The sequence below is a fragment of the Typopeltis vanoorti genome, chromosome 8 (genome assembly GCF_054136105.1).
Source record: "Typopeltis vanoorti isolate ZY-2024b chromosome 8, IOZ_Tvanoo_1.0, whole genome shotgun sequence".
NCBI lineage: Eukaryota > Metazoa > Arthropoda > Arachnida > Uropygi > Thelyphonidae > Typopeltis > Typopeltis vanoorti.
Genome location: NC_143556.1, coordinates 2394142 through 2419914, shown reverse-complemented (window position 1 = coordinate 2419914; position 25773 = coordinate 2394142). Strand labels below are relative to the sequence as shown.

Sequence of the window (25773 nt, the reverse complement as noted above, 5' to 3'; positions counted from 1 at the left end):
CAATATAGATGAAACCCATTGTGCTGGAAAGACCTGGGTTCGATTCCCATCAGTTACATGAGGAACCTTTATCTGGTCTTTTTCAATGAAAATGTGAGTTAGCCAGTCTCATAGGTTTTTTTTTTTTTCACCTGGAAACTCAGGTTTATCGTCACCCAGAACAAGCAAACAGGCCCCATAAACATGAATATTGCCCTTAAGAGATGCAGCAGAGGAGTGATGAAATAGCTGCATTAATTTGTTGTAGGCCCCTCATTAGAGGACTCAACCCATCCTAGGAGATGGTTGGGAAGGATAGGAATCAGTTATTTAGAAGCTACGTGTAATATGTGCATTGTATGCAGCTGAGCATGTAGGAAATAAATTACCTCCTGGTAGGGTTACTATGAGGAGGAGAAAACAAAACACAAACATATTTTACTTTCCCTTCACAATCAAATATATTTTTCACAACCTGCAGCGAACAAAATTATGCATATTCAAATTGTCCATGTTTCTACAACTCTTACAAACAACCAAACATACACTTAAAATAGATCAATAATTATAATCAGTCAGAGGACTCATTGCAGGAGATCAATTATTCACCTGTTAGCCATTATTAACATAATAGCTATCATATTTCTCCTTAAATTCATTCACTGACAAAGCACTCACAACTACCTCTGGAAACCACCCTCCAAGTAAAAAATCTAGTCATCCTAACACTTTTTGCCCATACTGTATCTATTTAAGTCATTTCTGCAGGATCTCTACATTACTTTCATATGCCATTGCTTTTCCCAGTTTGGTACCATAAGCAAAAAACTGAATATTTCCTGTCATTGATTTGATGCGAAAGAACAGAGGACCAAGTACTAAGCCCTGTGGTACACCACAAGTTACTATTACTATTACTATTATTACGGGCAACTCCAGGGAGTCATTGGACTCATCGAGGGAGGCCCCAAATCATATTCATCACAACTATTTGACATTCATACAGTATCTATCATACCTCGCCTTAAACTCATTCACTGTCACAGCATCCACCACAGACTCAGGGAGCGCATTCCACTCATTCACTACTCTAAAAGTAAAGAACCCAGCTCTAACACCTTTACTAACCACACTTTTGCCCAGTTTCCATGGATGTCCCCTAGTCCTCCCACAACCAGCCCTGTTCTCAAAAATATCTTCTGAATTAATTTTATAGAAACCCTTCAGTAATTTGAATGTCTCAATCATATCTCCTCTCCTCCGCCTATCAACCAATTTTTGCAACCCACAAATCCTCAACCTGTTCTCATACGGTTCATTCCACAGACCTGCTATCATCTTGGTCACTCGCCTCTGGATCCTCTCCACCTCCTCCCCATCAAGAAGAAACCTAGGTGACCAAATCTGAGCACAGTAGTCTAGATGGGGTCTTATCAAGGCTCGATGCAGAGGAACAATAACCTGCTTGTCTCTGCTTGTCATCGTATTCTTCAGCAACCAAGTGATTTGATGAGCTGTTTTGGTCACTTTTGCAATGTGTCCCCTAAATTTCAATTCCTTATCTACCAACACTCCTAAATCTCGTGGCTCATCAATTTCCTGGAGCACGGTTCCACCAATGCAGTAAACTGCCGCCAATCTTTTCACCCCAAAATGCATAACCTTACATTTTGCCACATTAAACTGACATCCATTCTCCTTAGCCCAGACCTCCAATCTATCCAAATCATCCTGCAAAATTTTGACGTCATCTGCATTCACTATTGCCCTACCCAACTTCGCATCATCTGCGAACAAATGAACTGTTCCTCTCAGATCATTTCCTATATCATTTATGAACAAATTAAACAGCAGTGGTCCAAGAACAGATCCTTGTGGCACACCACTAGTCACAGGCCATCTTGTGGACTCTACTCCCGAGTAAACCACTCTCTGATATCTCTCCGTCAACCACCCTCCTATCCATCTCACCAACCCTATGTCCATTCCCATATGCTGCAATTTACTGATTAGAATTCCATGTGGAATCCTGTCAAAGGCCTTGGCAAGGTCCAGTAGAATCACCGTAAACCCATTACCCTTATCCAGTTCAGCCGTCACCGTGTTATAATATGTGAGCAAGTTACTGAGGCATGACCTACCCTTCACAAAACCATGCTGTCCCCGATACAGTATCCCATTTTCTTCTATCCAATCTTGTATTTTCCTCTTGACTATTTTCTCTAAGACCTTGACAATGATTCCTGATATGCTAATCAGTCGGTAATTTACTACAGCAGTCTTGGAACCACCTTTATGCAGTGGAACTATTTTCCCCTCTTTCCACCCGCTCGGGACTAACCCAGACCCGAGACTCAAATTAAACAAAATGGTCAAGGGTACTGACAATTCTTTAGCTGCTTCTCGTACAACACGAGCTGGTATACCATCCAATCCCACAGATGTATTGACATTGAGGTTATGCAATAGACTACTCACCTCCACTTCATTAACCACAATACCCGTATAATCTACTGGTTTATTCGTTTCTGCAATGTCACCACCTGGATGATATACTTTTGCAAAGTGCTCACTCAGTAACTCAACTATCTCAACTGATTCAGTTACCTCCCTACCATCGGCATTCTTTAAAATCAATCTGCCATGTACATTTTTCCTTTTACTTGCTACATATCTAAAAAACTGTTTAGGATTCTCTTTAGCCTGCATGGCCAATGTTCTTTCGTAATCCTTTTTTGCTTTTCTTACCATACTCGTCACCCTTCTGGCCTGTGCTTTATACCGTTCATGTGCCTGCCGGTCACCCTTCTCCTTAAATTCCCTCCATAGTTGTTTCTTTTTTTGCAACTCAAGCTTAATGGTGTTATTCATCCATTTAACCCCTACTTGATTTATTATTCGGACTCTAGGTATACAGTCAGCCATTGCTTCATGCAAGCACTTCTTAACTACCTCCCATGCACTATCAACTTCTAGTCCTTGCAGTTGTACATGCCATGGCACTGAACCAATCAAACTCCTAAGCTTGTCATACTTTGCAGCCCGATAATTCCACATGTACCCTGTCTTAATTGAAAATTCTACACCTTTAGCCACCTCCCAAGTTAAGACCCTATGATCACTCTCACCGATTGGTGGCAATGTGGTCATATTTGTTACAGCCAAATCCTCAGATGTAATTACTAGGTCAAGCACTCTCTGACCCCTAGTATTTTCCATTACATGCTGTCGCAGATAGTTATCCCTTAATAACCGCATAAAATCCAGTTCCTTCCTCCCGTGTGTCCTCTCCTCACTCCAATCAATGCGACCATAGTTGAAATCTCCCATAATAATCACCCTCCTTCCACCCATTTCTTCTATTTGCTTGTGCATACTGTCACCACCATCTTTTCCATCACCTGGTCTATAGCAGCACCCAATTGTATATTTAGTTCTGCTAGCCACAATCTCACACCAAATGGCCTCAAATGTGCTCTTTTCTGTATCCTGCAATTCAACTTCTATTCTCCTTGGCTGGAGCTCATCAGCTATCATCAACAATACTCCTCCCCCCATTTTATTCTCTCTGTCATTCCTGAACACACTATACCCATCACATTCAATCCCACTAGTTATATCATCTACAGTCAGCCATGTTTCAGTAATACCTATAACCTGTGGTCTGGAAGTGCCAACCATGGCCAAAAACTCTTCCTTCTTGTTCCTAATACTCCTAGTATTAGTGTACATGAATTTAAGACCCCCATTAGCCCCAACCCTACCTTGATGCCTTATATTAACTATCCCACTCAGATTTGTTGTCCTTATTTGCTCTGGCATATTATATTCATTCTTACATTCAACTGCCTCCATAAGGACTGTATCTCTACTCCCCCCCTAACAAATCTAGTTTCCCTGAGTTTGCACATCCACTACATTCAGCAACACTTTCTCAAGTCTTCTTACACCGTAACCATTCAAATGCAAGCCATCCATCTTGTATAGATCCTTTCGCCCATCAAACTCACTCCACACATCCACAAATTCCACACCACTCGTCATACATAACCCACGCATAAAGTCATTTGCAATTATAGCCCTCCTTTTAAACATTTCACTGTCATACCGTGGCAAAAGACTAATCATTCTAACTCTCTCACTCTTTTCTTTTGCTACCTCAAACAATTCATTCAGGTCTTCTATCATTTCCATTTTATCTCCTTTCAAATCATTCGTACCTGCCACAACAATCATTTCTTTCACCCTTTCCTTTTGCTCTCTAATAGACGCAGTTACGTCCTTTATGGTCGCACCAGGTTGGTACGATTTTGTCAAATCCTCTACTAACACACCTCGTACTAACGAGTCTCCATACAGCACTCTATCCTTCATTTTGTTCATGTTCACATTCATACGTCTATTTTTCCTGTCATACCTTTTATTATTGGTTGGTTCAGTCAGTCTACTTTTGTTCATGCACTCTAGCTGCTGTTTTGCTTTTTCTATCGCACTATTCAACAACGCGATCTCACTCAATGCATCTATCTCATCTTTTTTGTTCTCTGAGAAACCATTTATACTATCATTCACACTTTCTACATTCACACTCTCACAATTTTCATGTACAACCTTGCCGTTTCCTGTCATATCCCTGTTTCCTTCATTCTGAAGGTTGACAAAAATATCACACTCACGATCCGAAATACACTTCAATTCCGCATTAACCCTACATTTTCTACACACATTCAATCCTTTATTATCATCTGACCGCACTCCGCAAAGCGTTCATTTCACAGCTAGTACACTGACTCATTTCTTTTATGCTACCGTTCTTTGATAACGATGGCGAACCTTCATTACTGGCCGCCATTTTCCTTCGCACAGGTGCCATTATTATCTGTGACGTGTTTTGTCAAATTATACCCTAATCTTTAATAATTATTCAATTAATAAATAAGATGAAAAAAAGTACAAACATCAGAACATTTAAGTACTAAATATAATTAAATAAAATGAAATATAACTAAATACAGTAACTTAGCTTCGTTTTGTCTTCCACCGTTACGCGTTCGATTCCGACGGTACCAAAATATATTATATCGCGACAGCAACTAACTTCCAAAAAACAACCACTGAAGTACACTCGTATTCAGAGAAACAATTTAGCACTCAAAAACGTAGAAAAACGGGGGAAAAAGCGGACTATTCACCGATTAAAAATCACTTTCTTCTGCACAGCTCAAATTCACCGCCACGTGCCCAAGTTATTTGCCTTCCCCTGGACTCAACTCCTCCATAAACTACTCTTTGATATCTGTCCATCAGCCAATCTCTAAACCAAATCACCAATTTCATATCCATCCCCATTTACTTCAATTTATGCAACAGAGTTCAATACAGAATCCTGTCAAATTCCTTTGCAAAGTTCAACATCACTTCACTGAGTAGCTGTTTCCTTTATCTACTTCCATTCTTGCTTTATTATAAAAAAAGTAAGTAAATTATTAAGGCAAGACCTACCATTCACAAAACCATGTTGTACCTTATAAAATATCATATTCCTATCCATCCAGTCCTGAATTGTGTCTTTAATCCCTGTTCTTCCATCAGTCAGTGTCACATATACAATTGCAATATCTCCACCAAGATGGTAAGCCCCTGCAAAATGTTCGCTCAGTAATTCAACTAATTGGTTTGCTTCTGTTACCTAACCACCATCAGCACTTTTTAAAGTGCTGATGGTGCATGCACTTTATATGATGTGCACATCCCTCCATAGTTATTGCTCCTTTTACTTGGCACATAGTGAAAGAATTTTTCAGAATGTCTTTTGGCCTCATAGTTAATTTTCATAATTAGCTTTGTCCTTCCTTACCATATAGGTCGCCCTTCTTGCCAGTGTCTTGTACTGCTCATCTTTTCCTTTATATTCCCTTCACAACTTTTTCTTTTTCTGTAACTTCTGCTTAATAATGTTAATCATCCATCTAACTCCCACCTGATTCAAGGTAATCATTATGATAATGCTTTCTTAACACACCACTTGACTACCTCCCATGCATTACCACCACTCTCTCTCCCTCCTTCCCTCCTCCAGATTCATATACTATGGCACTGCTGATAGCTAATTCCTCAGCTTGTTATAATCACCCACTTTGTTATTCCACATATCATCATTATCATCATCAAATTCCTGATGTTTATCTCTCAATGAGTCTTTGGACTCCCTGGAGGTGTCAAGTAATAATAATAATAATAATAGTAATAATATACCCTCAGAGAGTGTACAGGATAATTATGATAGTACTACATGAAAAAGTTAAATCATGACTAATTTCTGATCAGAATTTTTTCTCCAAATTAATCTGTTATCTGTCAAGATTCCAATATTTTCAGATTTTATATTATTTCTGTCTATTAAAGTGCATTTTAGATGCATATAGATCCATTGATACTGTATTAATGCATCTACATCTTGGCATACTGCATCTAATCTTTCCTCTCCCTCTCTGTTTAATTGACCATACCACCTGAATTTAGTTCTACTAACACATTCCTGAATGATAACAATGGCAAGTTCTTTCCTAATATCATCGTTTTTAACGTGATACTGCCATTGATGCCATCTGTTCACTCTACTAATCTTTCTCAGAACTCTCATATCAGAGGTCTCCAGTCTTTGATCAAATCTTTTATTTCTAGCCCAGCTCTCATATGCATAAGGTAAAATTAGTTTGAACACTGTCTTCAATGCTGCTAATGTAGTGTTTTTGAGTAATTTCTTTCTTATTCCATATAAATTTATTCAACTGACTTACTTCCTACCATACCAGCTTGTTAATTCTGTTGTCTATTTCCATATTTAAATTAAAGATACTAGGAAATTATATTCTTGGTTTAATCCTTTATTATTACTATTACTATTATGTGACACCTCCAGGGAGTCCGAAAACTCATCGAGGGAAAGCATGTACTCCACGACTCTCCGTCTCCATTACCAAAACCACCAATGCCATCTACCGCTGACCACCACTAATATTTTCACAAACAATCACAAACATCCATGCCCACTGAGGGATTCGAACCCGCAGCCTTTTGGCTGGAGAGCGGGTACACTAACCACTTGGCCAACTAGCCTGCCGAGTGTAAGCAAACAAAGTTTGCTCCTGAAGTATTTTCAGGACTGAGGCAACTTGTATATAGAAGCTAATGACTTCACATCACTTGCCTTAGTATTCCATAATGCAAAGCACATATCCTTGCAGACATTTATAATGCTGTGCATTGTGGGAAGGGTCACTACCCAGATCAGATTTGACCTTTATTGAGGTCTCATCAGTGGGAGCCAGACCCAGATCTGGCATGTGATGTGAAGTCATTAGCTTCTATATACGAGTTGCCCCAGTCCTTAAAATACTTCAGGTGCAAATTTTGTTTCCTTACACTTGGATAAATGATTAAACTAAGTATATAAATTTTTGGTATCTTTAATCTATAAAATAACCAAATGGAAAAACTTCCAACAACCATCTCTAATCTAGAGTATTTAATAATAAGGTGTGACACCTTCTGGCTACTCGTATATGAAAATATGACTTATGCATTACTTCAACCATAGTATTGCCTCTGAGTCTGGCTCCCACTGATGAAACCCCTAAGAGTCGAAACTGGTTGGAAGCTTGGGTGATGGATGCAATGCTGTAGCCAATAAAGTTCTGAGGCTCGGATGTTGCTATTACCCAGGTAGAGGGGTAGTGGATGGCAATGCTGTAGCCCGTGAAGTTAACTGAGGCATGGCTGTTGCTGTCACCCCTCAGATGAAATATGAGCAGTTCTGCTCAGTGGTGGGGTGAGCCTACCACTGGGTTGGGTTGAGCCAAATGCTGAGAGTTCTCAGTGACAGGGTGAGCCTGTTACTGAGGGGAACAATGGCAAGTTTTGATCCTTCGGGTCGCTCATTGTTGGATGATCCGGAGGATTCAATGAGTTTTTGGAGAGGTAACCCTGCACTTAATACAGGGAAACTGGTCTGGGCAGTGACCCTTCCCATAATGCATAGCATTATACATGTCTGCAACGTGATGTGCTTTGTTATGGAATACTAAGGCAAGTGATGTGAACTCTCATTAGTTTCTATATACGAGTTGCTGCAGTTCTGAAAATACTTCAGGTGCAAACTTTCTTTGCTTACAATTGGATAAAGGATTAAACCAAGTATATAATTCCTTGGTATCTTTAATTTATAATATAACCAAATGGAAAACTTCCAACAACTATTTCCATATTTAATTTACCATCTTCACTAAACATTGGGATTAATACTTGAAATTTCACTTGTTCTATAAATTCACCGTTCAGGATGATGCAGTTTATGTTTTCAATGTTTCTGCCTATTTTATTATTATTATTATTATTATTATGATTGAAGTGTCCATGAGTCACAAGACTCATCATTGGAGGCTCATCCTATAAAGCACAAATTCTATCACACCACTCCTTGAAATCACTAACTATCCGTGCTCTCACTACTCTATCAGACAATGCATTCCACCGTTCAACCACCCTTCATTCAAAGCAACCACTCCTCACCCTCTTGCTCACAGTTTCCTTTTGTAACTTTCAGGGATGGTCCCTTGTCCTTGTTCTTTCCTGCTGTTCTACCAAACAAAAGCTCTTCCCCAGTGTCAACACTGTAACTACCTCTCAACAGATTAAAAGTATCAATCATATCACTTCTCCTTATTCTATCTACCAAACTCTGCATTCCACATTCCCTCAGCCTGTCTTCATAAATAACATTTGTACATATCTGATACCATCTTCGTTATCCTCCTCTGCACCCTTTCCACAGCTAATTTTTCCCATTCAATTCAATAGACCAAATTTGAGAATAATAGTCCAGGTGTGGGCTGATCAGGGCTTTTTACAATGGAATTTCATTGTATTTGTCATTGTGTGGGCTGATCAGGGCTTTTTTACAATGGAATTTTCATTGTATTTGTCATTTTATTGCTGATTTTCATACCAAATTTATTACAACAGTTATTCAATTTAGTCAGGAAATCTTGCATGCTTGTTCTGGATTGATTTAGAGGTATAACATCATCTGCATAAATTAAAGAGCTAAGATTAACATCACCAATTTTAATATCAGATTTAATGCTACTTTGCTTCATAATGTGTTCCATAATGGAATAGATAATGAATAACAGTGGAGATATGTGCACCCTTGTGACACACCTGATCTTAACTCAAATATCTTCCTGTACAACCATCAATTCTAATTGCTGACTTATAGCTTAAATAGAGACTATGTATTGCTTGACATAATATGCCGTTTACACCATATAACTGTAGCGTTTGGAAGAGCTTTCCTCTTGACATCTTGTTATATGACTTTTTTTTTTTTGATCAACAAAACTTAAATACAATTCCTTGTTATATTCCCAAGATTTCTCAACTATTTGCCTTAAAGTGAAAATCTGATCCTGACAACCTCTACTTGTTCTTCACCAAACTTCCCTTCCACAATTTTCTTAGCCTTTTCTCAAGTATATTTGCATAAATCTTACCAGGCACACTTATTCGGGAAATACCTCTGTAATTCTCGCATTCAGTTTTATTTCCCTTTTTATAGATGGGTACTATGAGAGCTCTGCTCCAATCATCTGGAATTTGACCCTCTGAACAGTCCTTCCAAATTATGCAATGCTGCCACTCTAAAACTTTTATACTTCAATATTTGAGCATTGCTGGTCAAATTTCATCTACTCCAGCTGTCTTTCCACATTTGAGGTTTTTGATGACTTTTTCTCCTTCAAGCATGGATTAGTATTCCTGACTGCATTCCTGTTGGGAGTTTTCTATCATCATGCTGACACTGCTTGTTTCATTTAGCAATTTTTCAAAGTAATTACTCCAGACATCTAAACAATGGCATTTATATGCTTTATACTAATGCCAGGCGTATCTGGAAATAAGGGAGAGGAATCGGTGGTGCAGATAGCATCCGCTTGCCCAAAAATTATTGGGATCACTGAGACGTGGTTGACAGAAAAGGATATAATAACAGGAATAGAAGTTGCTTGGTACAGTATTTTTTGGAAAGATAGGAAAGGAAAGTATGGTGATGGAGTACTGCTTATGATAAGTGATGACCTATGTCCTCTAAGAGTGGAGGCTTTGGAAGGCTGGGACACTAATGATTTTGAGAGCATATAGTGTGAGGTAGAGGTGGGCAAGACAGGATATTTAGTGGGGTGTTGTTACAGACCCAGGAGCACAGAGGATGGGGACCAGGAGATGTTTAGACAGTTAAGTTTGGCAAGTGCAAGAAGAAGAATGATTGTTATGGGAGATTTTAACTACAGTAGTATAAATTGGGGAGAGGAAGATGCATGTAGCAATAGGGGAATGGAATTTCTAGAATGCTTGAGGGACAATTGTCTTAGGCAACATGTAACAGAGGGAACAAGAGGTTCAAGAGTTTTGGATTTGGTTATAGCATCAGAAGAGTTGATAATAACTGAGATGACATCAATCCCACCAGTTATAGAGAGTGACCATATGGTTTTGACTTGGAAAATGAATAGACATGCAGGAGTATCAAAGAGATGGGAAATTATGTGGAATTATAAAGCAGGTGATTATAATAGTCTTAGCCGTCAACTTCAGGAAGTTTCATGGAGGGAGGAATTGGAAGGCCGGGATATCATTAGTGCGTGGGAAATTGTGAAAGAATATTTGTTAGCAGCAATAGTAAGTTGTATACCATGAGTGAAGAAGAGGACACAATTTGGAGTAAAGGGAATGACAAACAATATTAAACAGGAATTGCATGCGAAAAAGAGGCTATGGAAGAGATATAAGGAGACAGGTGAAGAGAAGATTCATGAAGAATATAGGACACAGGCCAGAAGAGTGACTAGTGTGGTAAGGAAAGCGAAACTGCAATATGAGGAGATTGGCCCTGAGATCCAAAGAAAATCCTAGGGAATTTTTTAGCTATGTGACCTGTAAGAGGAGAAATGACTGTGGAAGAATGATATTGTGGGATAAAAATGGGAATAGAGTGACTGATGCAGAGGATATAGTGGAATTGTTCAATGAACACTTTATTGGAGTATTTCATCCTGGAGGAATCAGTTTTAATGCTAGAAGGATAGGGCAGGTTCGAGGTTTAGAGGTACAGGAGGAGAGTGTGTTTCACTAACGGTTTGGGACTGGATGGTATTTCACCATGAGTTTTGAGAGAATATGCTAGGGAACAGACGGTGGCTTTAACCTGGCTTTTCAATGAAAGTCTGGCTGCGGGAAAGGTGCACAGGGAATGGAAGGAAGGTAAGATAGTGCCATTGCATAAGGGTGGTAACAGACTGGAAGTGTCTAATTATAGGCCAGTTTGTGTGTCATCAGTAGTTGTTAAGAACTTGGAGAAAGTAGTGAGGGACCGGATACAGCATTGGTCAGCTGAGGGTGATGTTATCCGTGAGAGTCAACATGGATTTGTGAAAGGACGCTCTTGTTTTAGCAATATGCTAGCCTTTTATAATAAAGTTACAAGAACATTAGATGAGGGAAAGGCATATACTGCAATTTTCTCAGACTTAGCGAAGGCATTTGACAGGGTGCCACATGATAAGCTGATATTTAAGTTGCAGCACATGGGTCTGGATGTCAGATTGGTCAACTGGATTCAGGATTGGCTGTCTGATAGGTATCAGAGAGTTGTGTATGGTGGAACAGTTTCAAGGAGGCAGAAGGTTACAAGTGGGGTCCCACAGGGCTCAGTACTAGGACTTATATTGTTTAACCTTTATATCAATGACATTGCCAGTGGATTGCAAGGGGATATTCAGTTATTTGTGGATGATGCGAAGCTGGGAAGGATTATTAGTAGTAATAGTGCAGATGTGGTAGCCCAGCAAGAGGATTTGAATAAGCTAGATATATGGGCAAATGAATGGGGATGTCAGTTTAACACAGCAAAATGTAAGGTCTTGAGGTTTGGGAAACATCGATGGGATGCTGCATACTCTATGGGAGGAGTTATACTGGAGGAAGTTGGGGAGACAAGAGATCTGGGGTTGATGATTGATAGAAACCTGAAATTTAGGGGACATATTGCAAAGGTGGTGAAGGTAACACAGAGGATCACTGCAATAATGAGAAGGATGCTGACCTGCAGAGATAAAAGAGTTATCATTCCATTGTATAAGATCCTGATCAGACCACACTATAGCTCTTCTATAAAGCAACTTTCTTCCAGTACTCAGCAACAGAAAAGTCATTAAATGTAATGTAAGTTTGTAATTTCACTTTATTAAATTAATTGTATAATATGAATTCATAGATTTTATATCAATGTCCTATTAAATAAATAGCCTAATATGATATGTGTAAGTCACCATCTATGATTATGTAGTTAAATTTATATAAATAGCCTAATATGATATGTATAAGTCACCATCAATGATTATGTAGTTAAATTTATAATGCATGTATGCAAGTGGCACATCAACAACGTCAATATTTAAAAAAAAAGATGTTTGACACACCTGGGTAAAAAGGTTTACCATCACTGTTCTAGTCGAATAGAGGCCGATCTTCCTGTTTTTGTGAAATAAGATAATCCACAAGAGCAAGGAATCTGGTAAACACCTGGATAATTAAGATGTGGAAGCTTGTCCTTAGGAGAAGTGAGAAAGGTGGAGATTTTTCTGAATGGTCGAAAGGCAACAAAAATATTCAGTGGTTTTAAAACTTTAGCTATACATTCACTAATGCCTTGTACATAAGGGATAGGAATGCGCATTGTAAAAATATTTGATTTTGCAATACACTCTGGTTATTCTTCCTTTAAAAATAAGTTGTATCAACAAATTGAAGGAACAGCAATGGGCAATCCTCTTTCTCCTGCTATCTCCAATTTCTTTATGGAACATTTTGAACAACGTATCTTTGACAACATTTCTCCCAGACCTACTCATTGGTTCAGATATGTCGATGATATTTTTGCTATATGGAATGGCTCGTCTGGTGAACTTCAACAGTTTCTCACTAAGTTAAATGCACTTCATCTAAGGATCCAGTTTACCCTACAAGTAGAATCAAATAAGCAGTTAGCTTTTTTAAATCTTCTAATTCTTCACCGACCAGATGGTAACCTACATTTCTCAGTCTATAGAAAGAAGACTCATACAGGCCATTATATCCATGCTGAATCTCATCACCGTCCCACTCAAAAGGCAGGAACTATTAAAACATTGGTTCATCAGGCCCACCCCTTTTGTTCTTCAGACGATCTATTACAGAAAGAACTGCAATATATTACTTCTTCCTTTCTATCTAATGGATATAAGAATTCCTTCATCAAAAGAGCTTTGAGTAGTATGTCTTCCTCTTCAAACACAGAAGAAGTAATGCGCATTCCTATCCTTTATGTACAAGGCATTAGTGAACGTATAGCAAAAGTTTTAAACCACTGAATATTTTTGTTGCCTTTCGATCGTTCAGAAAAATCTCCCTTTCTCATTTCTCCTAAGGACAAGCTTCCACATCTTAATTATCCAGGTGTTTACCCAGATTCCTTGCTCTTGTGGATTATCTTATTTTGGACAAACAGGAAGATCTGCTATTCAGCCAGAAGAACACCAGTCTTATATTCAATACCTTGAACCTGACCAGTCTGAACTTGCAGAACATGCCATCTTAACTCCACATAAGCATGCTGTCTTTTCCATTATCATCTGGTCATTCTGTTCATTTTCCAATATTTCATTCTTGCAGTCACTCATTCCACTTGTATCATCAACCCCACCATTCATATTTTCACGCATTTTGTCTTTCAACTCGCTGCTATCATTCTTTTTACTCTCCTCATACTGTCATTCACTCTCCAAACATAACAGGCCTGCTCTCCAGTTTCTTTCTCTTTCCATTAATCTCTTATTCGCAGTGCATGCATACATACATACATTTCGCGCATGCCGTAGCAAAGAAAATCATGCATTGAAATCACCCTTCATTTATTTTACATATCGGTGCCATAATGTATAACACAGTATACAATAAAACCAAACTAAAAGCTCGGAAAACTACACAATTAAGCACACAATCCTTGTAGTTAAACAAACAAGCACTTATGAACATATACTAATGCATAAATGATGATCTAATTATTGCTATGTACTTTTAAAAAGAACTTATATTTCAGCACCAAATGTTAGTTATGTCTAATTCTTTTCTAAAACAACTTATCTTCCACCTCTTCTGCAGAGCTTGATAAATAGTATTAGGAAAAGTGATAGGACGTAAGTTGGTGATAGTAACCTATCAGTTAGATACAGTGGAATTATTGCACACGACCCTGAATGGCAAGGGAATCAGAGGCCTCCCTCGAAACTGTGTAAAAGGTCATGTGAGCAGGGAAGTGAAAAGGGGATTTTATTTTTAGCATGGGAAATTGTTAATGAATGGAATGTATTGCTGGAGTGCGTGGTGAATCTCTTCATGGCAAGGTATGATAGTTATTGGGCTCTGTGAGTGTTTGTCTCCCCACAATGAGTTTTGGAGTCCATGGAGACTTGGAAGTAATACCAATAATGGCAACTTATACATCTAGTATTATCATAATATCCTCCACATCCTTTAAGGATAAATATCAGGAATATGATGGCAATGTTTAAAATTAATACTTTTTTGCATTAAATTTACAAATTCAACAGATATTTAATTGACTTTCATAATCTTACAGTAATTTGCCATCTTTATCTAATATAACTGTAAGCCTGTACAGAGAGCCAGATAAGAAAAAGAAGAGAGATAAGACCAGTCTTGTGGGTGAGTATGAATTCAGTTAATATATATATATATGTACTCTGTTGATTTGTATTTTACTAATGCACATCAACATTTATTATTACAACAGTAGTAATAACAAAATGTTTTTAATAATTTTTAGGTTCTGTAAATATACCAGTGTCAGTTGTAAATAGTCGTCATTTGGTGGAGAAATGGTGAGTATTTGAAAATATTATTATTATTATTATTATTATTATTATTACGGGTATCTCCATGGAGTCAGTAGACTCATCTTGGAAGACCCAAACTATCAAAACAATATCTATCATATCTCTTCTTGAATTCATTTACAGACGAAGAACTCACAACTGAGTCAGACAATGCATTCCACTCATTCACCACCCTCCAGGAGAAAAACCTTGTTCTCACACCCTTGTTAACCACACTTTTCCTTAATTTCACGGATGACCTCTTGTTCTTCCATCACTATCACACAGCTGAAACATTTCCCCTGCATCAATCTTATAAAAACTTTTTAGTAACTTAAATGTTTCTATCATATTCTCTCTTCTCCACCTATCAACCAACCTCTGCAATTCACAAGCTCTCAATCTATCAATGCAGGGAGCATTTTTTACATCATTCACCAACTTAGTCACTCTCCTCTGAACCCTCTCCACAACTGAGGTTATCAGTTGGGACCCAAATTACGTAGATAAATTATGCACCTACTTTGGAAGAACTCCCCCATCTATATGGACTCCTGAAAACCCATAAGGGAGGCTATCCAGTGTGACCTATTGTGAACTGCATTGATTCTCCTACCTATCGAATTGCAAAAGTCTTGTCACATTCCTTAAGTGCTCTCACTAGACATTCCAGATCCTACATAAAAAATTCAACAGATTTTCTTGAAAAAAATCAAGGATATAAAAATCAAAGAGTCTGAGTTGTTAGTCAGTTTCGACATTGTTTCTCTGTTTACCAATATTCCATTATCCGACACAGTCAAATTATTATATGAAGATTACCCTCCAGATATCGCAAATATTTTTGAATTTGTTATCTATTCAGGTTATTTCAGCTGGAAAAACAAGATCTACAAACAAGTTGAAGGTACTGGGTAGCCCTCTGTCTCCACCTTTGGCAAACTACTTTTTGGAACAATTCGAAGACACTATGTTTTCATCCATTCATCCTCAATCATCTCTTTGGTATCATTATGTCGATGATGTTTTTGCTATTGGTCACATACTGAAGATGAGCTTTCCACATTTCTACAACAGATAAATAGCCTTCGCCCACAAATTCAATTCACCATGGAAAAAGAAAATTCTGGTACTTTACCATTCTTGGACATCCTCCTTACTCAAACTTTTTCTGGTACCTTATCTACAAGCATCTTTCGAAAGCCCACATTTACTGGCAGATACATTCATAAAAAGTCTGCTCACCACACATCTCAAAAATTTGGCATTCTTAAATCTCTAATTAATAGAGCACATAAAGTTTACTCTTCTCCAGTAATCTTACAACAAGAACTTTCCATCATTAAAAAGTTAATGGAATCAAATAATTACAACCTCAATCAAATCCAACAGATAATTGAATCTTATGTTCCAATACCTAAGGTTTTTTCAACGATCCGCAGAGTTCCAATCCCTTACATTCCAGGAATCTCAGAACCTATAGGTAGAATTTTGAAAAAGTACCAATAAAATTTCCTCTTTATTGCCTTCTACAAAGGATAAACTATTATCTCTATCTTTGGTTGGCGTTTACCAAATACCATGTGAATGCGATGTTTCTTATTTTGGACAAACTGGCCGTTCTGTGGAAAAAAGAATTAAGGAACATCAATATTATATTGAATACAAGAAACCTCAGAAGTCTGGTCTAGCACAACACAGTATTAACACTACTTATAATATCCAGTGGGATAAAGCTATTCTCCTCCATAGATGCAGGTTCAAATATGAATGCCTTTTTAAAGAAAGTTGTAAAGCTATTTTACACCGACTGAATTTAAATCAAAATGATTGTCTCTCTCTCTCTCTCTCTCTCTCTCTCTCTCTCTCGAAGATTTGGGAGACTTTCATTTTATGTAATCAATAAAAAAACACTTATCTTAAAGATTAATTATTTATTAATTTCTTTCATTTCCTAGCACTCGGCAACAATTACATTTTAATAGGTGATCCACCAAATCTTCGTTACTTGTATTCCATTCCTATAACTGTTTGTGTGACACTGAAAATGTACTATTAGTTTTAGTATGAAATATCTGTACCTTTATTAATTAAAAATTATTACTGTGGTCTCATGTTCTTTTAATAATAGTCATATTCTTAACAGAGACTACCCTGTCTGAATCTATGAACAAATCCAACACTCTTTGGCCTTGAGTTCCTTCTTTCGCATGCTGTTTGAGAAGATTGTCTCACAACAATTCAATAAATTCCTCTTCATTCTTATCATGAGATTTCTATTCTACACAATCAATGTTTCGGTAATTAAAGTCATCCATAATGATCACTCATTTAGTACCCATAAGGCTAAATTGGCAATGCATTTCTCCATCTCCACAGCTCACCTTCCAGGTCTGTTGCAACACCCCACCATATATTTCATTCTGTTAGCCTTCACTTCACACCAGATAGAAACTCACCACTACATGGGACACTATTACCATCATCATTTTCTTGCATTTTTACCCTAACTGGTCTTAAGTCATCTGATATCATTAGTTGTCTCTCCACCCTCTCCTATCCCTTCTGTCATTCCTAAAAATAGTATAGCCATCTGATTCTGATAGCCAGGTTTCATTAATGCCAGCAATCTTAGGCCACATTGTATTCAATAAAGTAACAAACTCAACCCCTTGAGGTCCCTGGCATTTGTGTATAGACATAACAAATTACTACCTAGCTTATTCATATAATTATTTTATCATTATTATTATTCAGGCCTCCATGGAGTCAAAAGACTCATTGTGGGAGGTCCTTCCTAGGAAGCACAAAGTCTATCATACCACTCCTTAAAAACTCATTGACCGTTCTCGTTCTCACCACTCTATCAGTCTCAATCATATCACCTCTCCTTCTTCTGTCTACCAAATTCTGCAGTCCACATTTCCTCAGCTGATCCTCATAACTAACATTGCACAGTCCTGAAACCATTTTTGTTATCTGCCTCTGTATCCTTTCCACAGTTAATTTATCCCCTCCAAATCCTGGGTACCATTGAGAACAATATAATTATGGTCTGATCAGGGTCTTATACAATGGAACGATAATGCTTTTAACTCTGCAGGTCAGCGTCCTTCTCAGTATTGCAGCAATCCTCTGGGTTACCTTCACCATCTTTGCAATATGTTCCCTGAATTTCAGTTTTCTATCAATCATCATTCCCAAATCTCTTGTCTTTACTACTTCCTCCAGTACAGCTCCTCCAATCGAGTATGCAGCTTCCCATCGATGTTTTCCAAACTTCAAGATTTTACAATTTGCTGTATTAAACTGAAACTCCCATTTATTTGCCCATCTGTCTAGTTTATTCAAATCCTCTTGCAGGGCTGCCGCATCTGCACTGTTACTAATAATCCTTCCCAGCTTAACATCACCTGCAAACTGAATCTCCCCCTGCAATCCATTGATTAGATTAATTAGATATGCAATCTATTTGGCCCTGTTTTACAACTTTCTCTTTTTCTTTTTGAGACATACTCAAAAGGTCTGAACCCAAAGCATATTTTTCCACCTCTTTGCCAGATATGTAACCACGATCAAACCCATTAATATCTTTATCACATCTGCATACCATAGCAGAACTTTCAGACATCTTTTCCCATTCTGCCATTGATGATCTAGGTAATTTTTCCAGGCTTTTGATGTTATGTATTATTATTATTATTATTATTATTATTATTATTAATAATAAGATTAGAACTCATTTAAAAACTATATAATGGAGATCTCAAACATAGGCGAACATATCCAGTCAGACAACATAAACTTCAAGGTCCTTTGACGCTTTGAAGAAATAGTCAGACAACATTTCCACCAACACCAACTTCACTATCATACACACAAACATAAGAAGTATAAAAAAACACTGGCTTACATTGATAACACAGCTCATAAACATGATAAACATAGATGCGCTAATACTGACCAAAGTTGCACTAAACAACACAGAAATTTACGCATACAACATAAATAATTATCAAACCTACAACTTATGTAGACCAAACAAAAGAGGAGGTGGCATTGTGGCATTTATCAAAGAAAAATACAATGTGACAGAAAAACCAACTCACTTTGAACATGTGGATACACTAATTTTGGAACTCACAAATAGCCACAATAGTATCAAATACACAATAAACACAATATACAGACCCCCAGATAATAATCCACTCAGTTTTCTTCACGAGTTAGAAACATGGCTAAGCGGCATCGAACCACGTACAACACACAGGCTCATCCTAATAGGAGACATTAACATAAATACTCTTGACCACGCTTCTTCAACCACTAACACATACCTTGATATACTAAGTCAGTACAACATAAACCCTACCATTAACTCCCCAACAAGAGAAGAAATACTCAATAACTCACTAACACAATCATGCATTGATCATATCAACATGTGGGCTCCCATCCATACATATACATCATCAGTAATTAACGTAAAAATTGCCGATCACTACTTTGTCTCAACTTCATTCTATTACGTTTCCTACCCCCCCTCCCACCACCACAAAAGTCGACAAAACTCGATCATACTAAAGAGCATTGTCGATAACCAAGTAAAAAATACAGACTGGAATTCCTTACTTAAAATAAATGATCCTGTAACATTATATGAGAATTTACAACTAAAGTTCACAGAAATATACAAAAAAGCAACAAAACCTACGCAAACGAGGCGACAAACAATTCAATTCATGTATAACTTCATGGATAAATGAATTTATTTATTCATGGATAAATGATGACATACTAAATACTATTACTGTAAAAGAAAATCTATGGAAAAAATTAAAAAGTCACCCAGTAACACACATTTACAAACCTTATACAAAAACACAAGAAATCAACTAACAACAAAAATTCGTAGAGCAAAAAGACACTACTACTTCCAAAAATTCATGGAATACAAAGACAACATTAAGCAAACATGGGCTACACTCAACGAACTAGTAACCCGAAAAAAGAAAACTTCAGCACAAAATTTTATTGCAAAAAGCTTCGGTCAGGACACAAACCAAGAGGAACTAGCAGACCCATTCAACCATGCTTTCACAAACAACATCACACAACTCAAAAAAGACAAACTACCAATGATCAACAAAAAACTACTGACACAAAGTCAACAACAAACGATGTATTTTCCACCCATAACAAAACAGGAACTGAAAGAAGCAATCCTACAACTAAAACCAAAGACCACTCCAGGAATAGACAAAATAAGACTCACAGACCTTATAACACACTTTGAACAAATAAATCCAATACTTTTGAAACTCGTGAACATAATATTCGACACAGGCATTATTCCACAACAACTAAAAACTACAGTAATTACGCCAATATACAAACGCGGCAAAAGAAACGATACTCAGAACTACAGACCAATAGCTACACTACCAGTCATCTCAAAAATTCTGGAAAAAATAACACACACCAGACTACAGAACTATTTACAGAAGTACAACATCATCTCAGAAAACCAATATGGCTTTCAGAAAACAAAAAGCACCATTACTTTATTAAAAGTCATCGCCGACACAATAAACAAAGCTCTCGATACAAACAAGTATGCCGTCCTTATACTGCTGGACCTAACCAAAGCATTTGACACACTTGAACATGATATACTACTCACCAAACTATACTCAATAGGTATAAGAGGAACACTGCATACATGGTTCATTAACTACCTCTCAAACAGAACACAAGTAACAAAAATAGGTACATGTCACAGTCGGAATATACAAGTAAAACACGGTGTACCTCAAGGTGCCATATTATCACCCACTCTATTCAATATATACATTAACGATGTTCATAACATATCCATAAGAAGTCAAATATTTCAATACGCAGATGACACAGCACTACTAGCAATCCACACAGACATTAACACAGCTCTCTGCAAAGCACAACAAGACCTAAACGAAATCACAAAATACTTCCACCAAAACACAATTCTAATCAACGGCACCAAAACACAGATGTTGATAATACACAATCCAAGAATCATATGCCCTGCATCACTATTGATACATTGTCACACATACCGCTGCATTAACAACAAAAATACCTACCAATGTTCCGCAATCAAACCTGTAACACATGCAAAATACCTTGGTCTCTATATAGATTCCCACCTTAAATGGATAAAACATATAGAATACCTACACACCAAACTCCGGATCATCGCAGCAAAACTCTTCCAAGTTAAAGACATTATTGCACCCAACATAAAAAAACTCCTATATCACGGTATCTGCGAATCCCTACTCAGATACGGAATAACAGTCTATGCAAATACATCAAACAGCAACCTAACAAAATTAGAAACATTACACAGGAAAATCATGTCAACAGTGATCTGGACAATTCGAATATCTGACAAGCAATATCTGACAAGCACATGGCGATACACAGAATTAACAAGGAATTACTTCAACATCTCCTATCGAAACAACAGAGACATATATCGTATAACACGACCTACAACAACTCTCTACATCCCCACACCCTTCAACAACTCATACGGTTCTTTTGCGAGATCACATCAGATACCCACACAACTCAACAACCTACCAAGAAAGTTAAAACACGTAGATAACTACAGAACATTAAAAAACAAACTCTGGAAAATATACCAACAAAGTTAAGAAACCATTAACACTAATATACACATCACAAATCGCTAGCATCCAAAGCCTACATCCCATACATAAACAGTAGCAACAACACAAATAGTGAAGGCTAAATCCCACTCTCTTCATAAAAGCAAGCCCAAGCTTCGAAGTAGGTGGGATTAACTTGCCTCACTCATCTAACAAGTAATCCTTATAAGCAAATGCAGAAATTTGTATGTATAATCACTCTTTCTCAAAATTTAAAAAAATAAAATAAATAAATAAAAAATTATACAAAAAATTCTGTTTAATCTTCATTGTTAATATTAGAAGAACATGTGTTGTAAATATGTAATATATTAGAAGAACATGTGTTGTAAATATGTAATATAAAGGCAAAAAAGTATTATTAAAAATTTTAATTGAAATCCAATGTAGGAATTGCAGCACTTAGTGCTGAACTCTGTAAAATTATAAGGTGCAATGTCAAACAAGATGTTCATTGTATGTATAAATATTTTAGTAATAAAAAAAAAGATTATTAAAAAAAAAATTATTATTATTAATAGTCTATCATAAAGTCAAAAGACTTATCGTAGAAAGTTCACGCTCTCATTCTAAAAGATTATCAAGCAGTGTTTTAACCCATTCACAGTTTCTGTACTCACCACACTTTCAGACAATGCATTTTTCAGTAACTAACCCTCTCCATGGCAAAGAACCTACTTCTCACTTATTTGCTCAAATTCTCATTATAAAACTTTTAGGGATGGATTTTGTCCTATTGTCCCCTGTCATGCAAAGAATGTCCTCCACATTAATCTGATAACAGGTGACAAATAGTTTTTGATAAACTTCCACACATCAAGCTATTAACTAAATTGAAATGGACAGGATTGGATAACAGGCTCCTGAGTTGTATCAGTGATTGGCTATCAGATAGGTATCAGAAAGTTGTATATGGGATTGCAGTATCCTGAAAGAGGAAGGTCATTAGTGGTGTGCCACAGGAATCAGTTTTGGGACTACTGTTGGTCAGTTTGTTTATTAATGATATTGGGATGTTCTTTTGTTCTTACTTCCCTTTCCAATTTTATTCTCTTCCATGTCAACTTGATAACAACCCCTGACTAGCTGATATGTCACAATCATATGCTCCCCTCAATCTGTCCTTGTACTCCACATTCCAGAGACCACTGGCAACTTTTGTGAATCTTCTCTAGACCCTTTCCAACATATCCACATCTCCATGAAAACCCAGTGACCAGATCTGTGCACAATAATCCATATGAGGCCTGGTCAAGGCTTTATACAATGCCATCATAACCTCTTTATTTCTGCATGTCAAGGTTCAGGTTCTCTGCATCATTGCCATTATCCAATGTGATGTCTTCACAACCTGTGCAATATGGCCTCTGAATTTCAGGTCCTTTTCAAATACCACTCCCAGATCTCTCATTTCTTCTACCTCCTTTAAAGTTTTCCTCACCCAAGTTAATACTTTGCATCCCATCGTTGCTTACCAAATTTCAAAATCTTTCACTTTGCAACAATGAACTGACAGTTCCATTTACCAGCAGATTCATGCAATCTATTCAAGTCCACCTGCAAAGCCATAACATTTGCTTGACTCTGCATTTCTCTCCCCAATTCTGTATAATCTACAAACAGCTTCATATCATGCAGAATTGGGAAGAGCAATGCAGAGTCAAGCAGATTTTATCGCCTTAGAGGAGAACTCGAATAGATTACATGAATGAGCAGGTAAATGGAACTGTCAGTTCAATGTTACGAAGTGTAAGGTTTTGAATTTTTAATCAACAATGTGATGCAAAGTATACACTTGGTGGAGAAACTTTAAAGGTGATAGAGGAGATGAGAGAGCTGGGACTGGTGGTCGACAATTACTTGAAATTTAAGGATCACATTGCACAAGTTGTGAAGACATCACATTGGATAATGACAATGATGCAGATAACCTTGACATACAGAAATAAAGAGGTCGTGATGCCATAGTCCTTCTAGGATCATTGTCCTTGATCAGGCCTCATATGGATTATTGTGCACAGATTGGAATAGATTGTTGGGATGAAAAACCAAACTTGGGTTTATCATCCCAACAAATCAGCCTTCAGAATGCACTTAATTTACAGACAAAAATATTAGTGGTGGTAGTGGTGGGCAGTAGATGGCATTGGTGTAGATGACGATGGTAGTGGTGATTTGGTGTAGTTGGGAGGATTAAGTAGTGGAGACCAGAGTTGTTGAGCAGGTGCTCTCCCTCGATGAATCTTTGAACTCCTTGAAGGTGTCACAAAATAATAATAATAATATAACTTGTAAAAAAAGAAAATAATAAATGAAATATTTATGTGAGATTTTTACAGTGTGCCATGGCTGTCATTAATTCTGTTGAGCATTCCTTCAATACATCTGGTAATATATTGTCAAGTCCTGATGCCTTATTAATGCATCGTGTTTACTTTTATTCCTTATTATCTTGCTCACTTACCATTCAGTCCTTCCTTTACCATATCTCCATATTCCTATTATCTCCATACTCCTTTTCATGATGTTATCATTCACAAGAATGAAAAAGTCTGATAAACTGCTGACTGAATACTTCATCTATAAGCTCTGCATCAGTTACCAATTTGCCATTGTCATCAAACACTAGCATCATCCTCCAATAGTCATCAAACACTAGCATCATTCTCCAATAGAAATCACTAGGATTTTTCTTGGCCTTGACTTGTATTCTTCATTCAACTGATTATTACCAGTATTCATCTTTCATCTTGTGTTGCCTCCACAGTGCCTTCTTATTTCAGATTTCATAATTAATATCTTCATTCATCCATTTGTTCCTACCTTATTTACACATTTCACCTCTGGAAGAATGCACTCAGACATGGCTGATATTAAATAGCTCTGATTAGTGTCCAAGCAGCATCTGTGTCCTTTCCACTCAACTCCTCTTTCCATGCTATAGCTCTCAGTTGTCTCCTAAACTTTTCATAATCAGTGGTCCTGTAGTACATACATTCCCTCTTCTTAGAAGTTCTCATATGACTGACTACAACCAAAGCAATCACTTCATTGTTGGGGAGAGGATGGGGAGATTAGACACTCCATTTATAATTTCACATCCTCTGAAAATATGATGAGATCTAAAACTCTCAACCTTTCTGTGCCCTCTCTTACATCTTGTCTAAGATAGTTATTGCTTAAGAACCTCAAAAATTTATTCACCTTATTCCCTGTTGCAATCTGTTCATTCCAGTCAATATTGTCTTAATTAGAATCTCCTGTAATGATCACCCTTCTCTTGCTCACTAAACCTAGTTACCTATACATTTCTCTCCACCTTCCCTTTTTCATGACCCGTCGTAGCACCCAACTAAATATTTCATTGATTAGTTTTAATGGAACATGTGTACTAGACATATTTAAAAACTTTCACAGCTTACACATGTAACAAAATACTTATATAGAATTTTATTTAAAATCTCCAAGATATTTCATCCAATGTTATGTGGACATCATCAGGAAGACAGACTAACAACTATATTCATTCTTATGATTTATGTTTTGAATGTAGTTACTTGGTCTCTCTCCCTAATGATGATGTCCATGTTATGTGGATGAAATATATTGGTTTTTGAATAAAATTTTATATATTTTAAAATAAATATCCCATTATATCAGGCTCTACATAATACCATACCATTTCATAACCACTACTGACGCTATTTTCCTCTTGTATCTCAATGTTGTGCAGATATAATTCCCCTACTGCCATCAGCAGCACCCCCTTCCTATCCTCATAAAAATATCACATCCTTCTATTTGTATTCCTAATATCATTCTCATCCAACGTTTCGCTTATTACAACTGTTTTTGCATGAATAAACTCAATTAGCCCAACAATTTCATCTCCCTTTTTCTGAAATTCTTGGCATTAATAAATAAGCATAGGAATTCATTTTTTATTCTATATCTACTCCTACAATTCTTTTTTACCTTTTGTCACACACACACACACACACACACACACACACACACACACACACACACACACACACACACACACACACACACACACACACACACACACACACACACACACACAC

At 37.2% G+C, this 25773-nt stretch overlaps 1 protein-coding gene across 4 annotated transcripts in view; it reads left to right on the top strand.

Moving 5' to 3' along the window:
* Window positions 1-25773, top strand: part of LOC150103677 (ras GTPase-activating protein raskol-like) — a 770313-nt gene that overhangs the window by 155638 nt on the left and 588902 nt on the right. For all 4 annotated transcript variants that reach the window (XM_090396487.1, XM_090396486.1, XM_090396489.1 and 1 more), the window contains 2 exons: window positions 14717-14802; window positions 14924-14978. In XM_090396487.1, coding sequence (XP_090252613.1) covers window positions 14717-14802; window positions 14924-14978 — 141 coding nt within the window. The remainder of the gene's footprint in view (window positions 1-14716; window positions 14803-14923; window positions 14979-25773) is intronic.